The 8,333-nt window shown below is 32.8% G+C and overlaps 1 protein-coding gene and 2 non-coding genes across 3 annotated transcripts; all 3 read right to left on the reverse strand.

The window, feature by feature from the left end:
- Nucleotides 1-4,575: 4,575 nt before the first annotated feature.
- LOC133334271 (small ribosomal subunit protein eS4) lies at nt 4,576-7,386 on the reverse strand. Its single transcript, XM_061542562.1, has 5 exons — nt 7,309-7,386; nt 6,710-6,968; nt 6,529-6,626; nt 5,102-5,273; nt 4,576-4,836 (listed from the first exon to the last, which is right to left on the reverse strand). Exons 1-5 carry the CDS (start codon nt 7,309-7,311, stop codon nt 4,586-4,588), a joined length of 783 nt encoding a protein of 260 aa, XP_061398546.1. The 5' UTR covers nt 7,312-7,386; the 3' UTR covers nt 4,576-4,585.
- LOC133334275 (small nucleolar RNA psi28S-3327) lies at nt 4,918-5,069 on the reverse strand. Its single transcript, XR_009754489.1, has one exon. It is a non-coding gene; the product is annotated as a small nucleolar RNA psi28S-3327 (small nucleolar RNA).
- Nucleotides 5,344-5,489, reverse strand: LOC133334274 (small nucleolar RNA psi28S-3327). Its single transcript, XR_009754488.1, has one exon. It is a non-coding gene; the product is annotated as a small nucleolar RNA psi28S-3327 (small nucleolar RNA).
- Nucleotides 7,387-8,333: the final 947 nt, after the last annotated feature.

Consider the following 8,333-nt stretch of genomic DNA (forward strand, 5'->3'; position numbering starts at 1 on the left):
TGTAAACAAAAGCCGGCTGTAAAGCGAATAGGTTCAAAAGGAAATGTCAACAAAATTGTTTTCAACGAACAGAGCAAAGCAGAATTTGCTAGTACGGCAAATTCTGAACAAGCAAATTTTTGTTTTTCTTCGTCACACCCCTCTCGCCTACAAACTCAGTATTTGTCAAATAAAAATTTGCCTGTGGAAAAGCAGACTTACCAAATCTAATTCAAATGCAACCATGTAAAATCAGTATTTTAAAACATATTGTCTCCATAATTGGTTTAATGATAGGCATAACATATACGATCGTTTACTTTTAACCATTTTTTAATAAAAAAATAAATAACTTTTAATAGCCTTAATGGCTGAGTATAAGGTTTGCTGTCAAATCATATTTTGAAACCTATACATCCATACAATATTATGTTAGACGTCAAAACGAAAATGCTAATATTTTGTCAACATACTATTCAATTTAAATTTATACCGTCTTTGTGAAACATTATTTCAAGGCCATTTTTAATTAAATTATCTTACGAAATTATAAATTGTGCTGTGTTTTTATTTAAAAGTGAAACAATTATGGTCTGTTCCAGTACTTTTTTAATAGTAAATCTAGTAAAAGGGAAACATTTCAAAATTGCTCTGATAGTACAAAATAATTTGAAAAGTTCGGGAACGTAAATTTAGTAAATAACAGCCAATCAGAAGTAGGCATTCCTGTTTACCATTTTTCAAAGAGAACGCCATTTTGTTTTGTGCTCTCTTAAATTTGAGTCAATGTTTTACCAGCGGTTTTCGACTAAACAGTTGCAAAACATGTAAAATGAGTAGATTCTTTTAGGTTCTGGAACCGAACTTTAGTTTTCGTTTCGACAAAAAATTGAGCATAGACTAATGAAGATATAGACGACGAAATGCTCTCACCAGTCCTCTCTGAATTGAGTCTCCTGAATGCGCTACTCAATTTTAAATGATGATTTACTTCAATATTTGAACCTTTTAATTTGGAATGCCACTAAACATAGTTAGTTTTAAGCAAAATCTATATCCTCAGACAAAAACATTAAAGAAAAATAACGTCTTTAAAGATTTTTGAGTTTTTAATTTTGAGTCACTTGACCGCGCATTTTTTCAGCATTTCGTCGTCTGTATCTATGGTTAAACTTAACTTTTCTCTGTGAATTCGCTTACTGGCCGACCTTAAAGTACGTTTACATTGTACCGGATTTGGTTAACCCAGTGGATTTAGATTGTCAATTCCTTTGACTATATGCCAAATAAATCCTCATAATGCCATGTACAGACAAGCGTTGTTCGCTCTCTCATTCGTCGTTCGACCCTTAATTATGAAGTAATTACTTAGTTCCCCATACAAATTTTTCTGAGCGAACACCTATTTTTGTAAGTAGTTCAATTCGAATCACTCTCCAAACAACAAAGAAATTCGTCCATCCCTAACAATTGAAAGCATTTATCGAAAATAAATTAATTTTGACAGCTGGAAAATATTTATAAAATTTTCAAACATTTTCAGTAAAATTGAAAATGATGAATGAAAAGTAACAAATTGTCTAGTTTTTATATATGCAGCAGGATGTAAATGTTGTTATCTTCGTAATGCAATATTCATTTTTTCCTTTGGTTCTAATTAGTGTGCAAAACAAGAAACAAATGTGGGGAAACCCAAACAAAAATTCCCCAATTTTTTATTTACATATACATATGTGACATTTGAATTTAGAAAATATAAAAATGTATTGTTACGAAAATAACTTTAGATTAATTTAGATGAATTCCGTTAATTTAAGAATTTGAATTGTAACGTAAATTTCTACTACGCAGTTTATTCGAATAACTTCACAACAACAACTACTGTATAGATTTTTCTACATCCTTCCATTTCCTCTTCCATTCTCTATTTTGTTATTGTCGTACAATTCTTAAACGTCATCATTGATGATCGCTTAATTCCTCTTTCTTTGTCACCCCCTCGCCTGTATATGTGTTGTTATTGTTTACTCAATGTAAGTTTGTATGTGTTGTTATTGTTCACTCAATGTAAGTTTGTATGTGTGTTGCATTGGTAGATTGTTCGTGATCTAGGTGTTACCAGATCGTCTAGAAACTTCTGTAGCGACAAGCAAGGCTCATATAAATAGGGGAAATGGAAAGACAGTTAGTCAGTTGTGAATCAGATCGCGAATTGAAACCGTCGTGTAAAGTAAAGTTGTGTGAATAAAGTCATTGTAATAATCGTAATCTGAAAGAACCCGCGTTTTATTTGATACGAACTGTATCGGGAAATAAAACAACGTCTACACGGGATTAAGTAAAATCCAAGAACGTAACAGTATGAAGACAACAATATTTTCAGAAAAAATGGAAAACATGAATTAAAAGCAAATTGATATGGGTTCATGCTATAGTCAGGAGAAAGAGAATTATTTTTTTAGATCCATATGTGATTCAAGCAAATACAGTATTTTTCGGTTAATAGACCCTACGGTTAATTGGTTTCCCCGCTTAATTGAACCACATGATTAGACAAAAAAATATTGCATACGAAAACACAAGTAAATTTCCTCGGATAATTAAACCCTGTGAATTGATTTTCCCGTTTAATTGGTTCCAAATTCATGTCATCAAAAATAAATTTCTTCTTATATTTCACCGGTTAATTGCATTATTATTGAAAAATAATCTGGAATTTTCACAGACCCATGGTTCCTTTTGAGAATATGCAAAGAATCTCTTTCTGAGTCGATTTATGCATGTCCGTCCGTCTATTAATGTTAAATTGTATATAAAGTACAGGTCGCATTTATAATCCAATTTAGATGCAATTTTGTACACCAAATTTATTCGATTTTATCTAAATGGTGCACCAAAGACCCTATATATTTTTCGATTTTTACGAAATTTGAATTATGACTAGGATACTGTGTGCTAAATTTCGTGAAAATCGGTTCAGATTTAGATATATCTCCCATATATACTTTCGTCCGATTTTATGTATTTGGTGTACCGAAGCCCCTATATAATTTGGCATAGCGTACTGAATTGAGTCTAGAATGATTTGTGCTAAGTTTCGTGTAAATCTGTTCAGATTTAGATATAGCTTCCATATATATTTTCTTCAGTTTTTATGTAAGTTGTATGTGAAAGACCATAAGTTTGTCCAATTAAAATTAATTTCGCCCAATTATGGGTGATTTCTGTAATTGAACAGTTCAATTAAGCGGGTATCGGATAATTGGTTCCTCGGTTAATTGAACAAAAAATTGTGCAAATTGTGATGTGCAATTAACCGAAAAATACGGTTAAATGTAAACGTACTATTAATGTAAATGCCGTAATATATATGTCTTGGGGGAAAACACATACGAGAATTCAGGCTTGCCCTTAAGTTGGTTATGTATGAAATGACAATTTATTAAAACGTGTTTTGCTCCACTTATTTCAAAATTTGCATTACAAATAATATGAACAAAGTTCTACGGGTGTGGATAACTGCAAACATCATACGGTCTCTATTTAAATACAAATAATCCTACTTTTTTCATCCACAGCAACCAGAATAAATACTTTTACAATAACCGTTAATTTATAAATTCAAATATTTGAGCACCAGAAAAAATGTACCCATTTTTTGAAATTAAGATCATAAAAGTAGTTTGCCAAAAAATTGTCAGATTTGAATCTCTTTGTATAGACAAAAAATGTACTTGGATTTGTCAATTTTTTGGCCGCGGTCGTGACACCGTTAAGTTCAGCAGGACAACACTTTTTATAAGCTATAGTTCGAGACCATGTTCGGTTCCAAACGCAACAGTACGTATCGTTGCTACAACACCTAATCTATATCTTCAAGTCTATATCCAGTTCCCATGACAATTAAAACAACAATATTAACTGAACTCCCACTCAGACTTATCAATCTATACTGTCAAGTGGCATTTATCGTTCTTATTCTATTTGGCGACAGAACACAATACTGTCATTTATCGATCATGTTTTGTCTTAAGTAAAAACCTAAAAAAATCAAACTTTTGGTTAAGTTATTCGCTTTTAAATACATTGATGAGTGCAAAAATATGTAGAGTGCCAAATTGTGTATACAGTCCAAAATATTTAAATCGCTTCGTATTCGAAATGTACGAATTGTACCCTCTAAATTGTTCTTGAGTCTTGTAAAAAAGAACCTATAAAATAACTAAGTGTTTTTTCGTCTATATTGCATTTACTTTTGTTGATATTGGACTTTTATTTTCCGGAAAGGTTCTGTACCTCCCGAATGCAAGAATGTAGCGACGTCAAATTTTGTTAATATCATATCCAATTTAGGAGTTACATTAAATCTGTGCACAGTTCTATTGTCACGGGCAAAAATTCGGGCCACAAAGGGTTGGGCATAGTTAATTTTGATCCCCTAACTTTTCAACTTTTGACCTATTATTTATATTACAAATAATAATACAAAAAAAAACATTTCATGTAATTTTTGTTTGTTTTTTTAATGGTATTTTTTCATTTTGTGTGTAAAACGTAAACTAATAAAAACATTCTTGCGTGTTTCTTTCAATTTGAAAAAACTAGTTTACTTCTTGGCAGCCAAACGCTTGTCACGTTCTTCAGCAATGCTCAATTTAACACCCTTGCCCTTAGGCAAGCTGATGTAGGGCTTGTTACCCTTGCCAATGATGAAGACATTGGTCAAACGGGTAGCGAAAACATGGCCTTGAGTGTCCTTAATGTGCACAATATCGAAGGAACCAGGATGTCTTTCACGGTTGACAACGGTACCGACACGACCCAAATTTCTACCTCCAGTGATCATGCACAAGTTACCTGGAAAATGAAGAAAGAAAATTATTATCATTATTATGGGGAAGTAGAAAATTTGAAAAAAGAAAATTTTTAGATGGGGTTAAATGTAATTGAACGAAATGTTATGACCTTATCATGGGGTTAGGATAAAGCCATGACCGTGTTGCAAAAATTGCTATTGGCTTACTTTTGAACCATAAAAATGTGGAGTTATGTTTTAAATCATTAAATATGGTCTTCGATTAAGCCAAAAAGTGGGGTTTCTGGAGACTTTCATAAAACTTACCGGAATCGAATTTGATGTAGTCGGTGATCTTGCCGGTGGCAATATCAACTTGAACGGTATCGTTGGCCTTGATCAAAGGATCGGGATAACGGATGGTGCGGCCATCATGGGTAACAACGAATGGAACACCCTTGGCGCCCAATTGTGTCTTGCGGACCTTGCACAATTTGTACTAAAATAAAAGATTAATAAATTAATAAATTTGTTTAAAAAACTGAAAGGGAAAAGTTGAATTTGACAATTCTTGTAATTGAACGTAAATGTTATTACAATACCATGGTAAAGGGGTAGAGCAATGACCGTCGTCACAAAAATTGCTTTAGGCCTAGTTTTGAACCACAATTAATTGATCAAATTTGTATTAATATGGTCTTCGATAAGCCATATCTGGGTACTACGATTTTATTTCATTTTAAATGTAATTGAACGTGAATGTTATTGCAGTATCATTTATGGGATAAAGCAATGACCGTCGTTACAAAAATTGCTTTTGGGCTTTTTGTATAATAAACCATAAACATTGGTTGAAAGGAATCCATTGATATGGTGTTGGAAAGCCACAATATATATAGAAATTTATTGCGAGAATTGAGACTGAAAAGGGAATTTTTGTTATATCTTATGGTCCTAAGTTTCGAACCTGGATCTTTTGAAAACCGTTACATGATATTGGGATATTAGATTTGCTGAAGTTTTTGGAATTCATAAAATGATTACAATGGAGTCCACCACTTATGAGACCAAAAGTAAAGTAAAAATTCAAGTTTAGGGCCGGTCATATATAATTTTGAAATTGTTTACATATGTTATTCCTATCAGGGCCACTAGTGGCCCTGATGGCTTTTAACATATTTTCAATTTTCGGTTTGCTTTTAAAATTGATATGGGAATAATTCTGAAGCGGTTGAGGTTCTTATTACCAAAATACATATTTTTTGGAAGAATTGAATGCGTCAACAGCTGAGTTAAAAATAGTTTTTATGGGTGACCCTTCTTCGTTCTTTGTGAGTGTCCAGCTTTGGGTTTGGGGATTTAAGACATTGTCGTATGGACACCGGCTACGTAAAAAAAAAATCATTTAAACGAATTGTAAATACATTGATCCCAAATTTCGAAGGGCCATGAACTTCAGCCTAATAAAAGAAGTATGTTCAGAAGCGAATACACCCGGAAGTCTATGAATATACTATTCATAAAGACACTATGACGCTTGCAGTCGGAAGTTTGAAAAATGTCTCAATTTACACATAAATAAATGGACTCAAATTTAGGTATTGACATTCTGCCGGCAATCCATTCCAAGCTTTATCTACCCCATTCACTTCGTATCTTCTTCCAAAATCTTCGACAATTTTATCTTTAATATATAAATTTAAAACTAAAATGTAATTTTGTACTACAACAACAACAAATAATCCAATACTTACGGCAGCCTCTTCATTGGAGATACGGTGGATGGTGAAACGACCCTTGATGTCATAGATCAAACGGAAGTTTTCGCCGGTCTTTTCAATGGAGATGACATCTGCAAAGCAAATACAAAAACAACAATGTCAAAACAAATATTCTCCATCGTATCCATTCATCACACAATTTTTTGCTACTTACCCATGAAACCAGCTGGGTAGGTTGGGTCGGTGCGTACCTTACCGTCAACCTTGATCAAACGCTGCATAACAATTTTGGTTACTTCAGCACCGTTCAAGGCATACTTTAGACGATTTCTCAAGAAGATCATCAAAGGCAATGATTCGCGCAATTTGTGGGGACCGGTGGATGGACGGGGAGCGAATACACCTCCCAATTTGTCCAACATCCAAGCCTTTGGGGCGGCTAAACGTTTCAAGTGCTTCTTAGGACCTCGCGCCTATAAACATAAAAATTTCACACACATCTATTAGTTCCACTCTCCACATTTATTCCCCGGCTCCTTGCAACAGGAACACAAGGATATCATTCATTCATTAACAAAACAAAATACATTGCCATCGCTTTCATTTGTCTATTGTCTTTATTCCATTCATTTGTTTATATTCACTTTTGCACACACAAATCATTTGTATTTACACTTAAATGTGGAAATATTTACATTTTCATTTTGTTCATACTTTCATTGTGCCACTTTTCATATTTTATTTACACATTTTCATTATTTTTTGGGGGATGGCAATGAATTTTTCAACACATATAATTTTGGTAGAACCTACCATCTTGTAAGATACGAAAAAAAGGAAAGGAAGACGGCCGGATGTCGCGTTATTTGACAGCTATTTTGACATTTGTTTTTATGCATTACTGTTCAATGGCCGCAATGTCAGGGCAGGGTTGTATTTGTGTTGTCATTGTTGTGGCGACATCTAGTTGTCGTTGTTGTTTTAAATAAAACTGATAGGCCGCAAACACAATACTATTAACACAGACATTTGGTAATTATTAAAAAAATAAATAAAATAATGAAATTATTAAATAATAAGAAAAATAATCTGCAAATGAACTTATATAACATCACCAAGCTCAATTATTTGCATATTTATAGATGTTGTGCTTCTTAACATTCTTTATAACAAGTATATTTATATTTTATAATACTAATCATGGTACAATTATTCAAGGTAGGCCATAGCAACATATAAATTACAATTTTTTCTTACTGTGGCTTCATGGTACAACATAAAAGGTAACAGCAAAACCCAGCTGATTCGATTCCAATGTAATGCTAGTGTCAATATGAATTTGACAAATTATGTTTTTAAAAATCACCCAACAGGAAAATTTGGGAACGCATACTATTTGAAATTGTTCTTTATTAAATGTGCTCCCGTATTCAATTTACTCAATCTGCCTGCTGGGAAAGTTTGAGGAAGCAAATCTTTCTTCATTGAATAACTCCCAATTCCCTGTATTTTCATATGTGTTACACATATAAGTGCAATGGTTCTATTATAGGAATAATGTGGCTATCGCTTCCACAAATTTATAAATTTGATACATTTTCATCATGTTTTTCAAATTTTATTTTGAGGATAGGAAAATATTTCTTTTTCAAAAAATATATAATTTGTTTGTTTACATTTTTCTGTCAAATGATTGGTCTGTTCCCGTACTGCAAGAATCTACTTCTTTTTACTACGATAACAAATTTTACTTTATGTTATCGAAGAAAATAGTAAAATCCAGTAGATTCTTGCTGTACGGGAACAGACCAGATGTTGACACTAGTAAAAGTTACAAC

The sequence above is a fragment of the Musca vetustissima genome, unplaced genomic scaffold (genome assembly GCF_032173495.1).
Source record: "Musca vetustissima isolate MV318-11 ecotype Yass unplaced genomic scaffold, APGP_CSIRO_Mvet_v1 utg14782, whole genome shotgun sequence".
NCBI lineage: Eukaryota > Metazoa > Arthropoda > Insecta > Diptera > Muscidae > Musca > Musca vetustissima.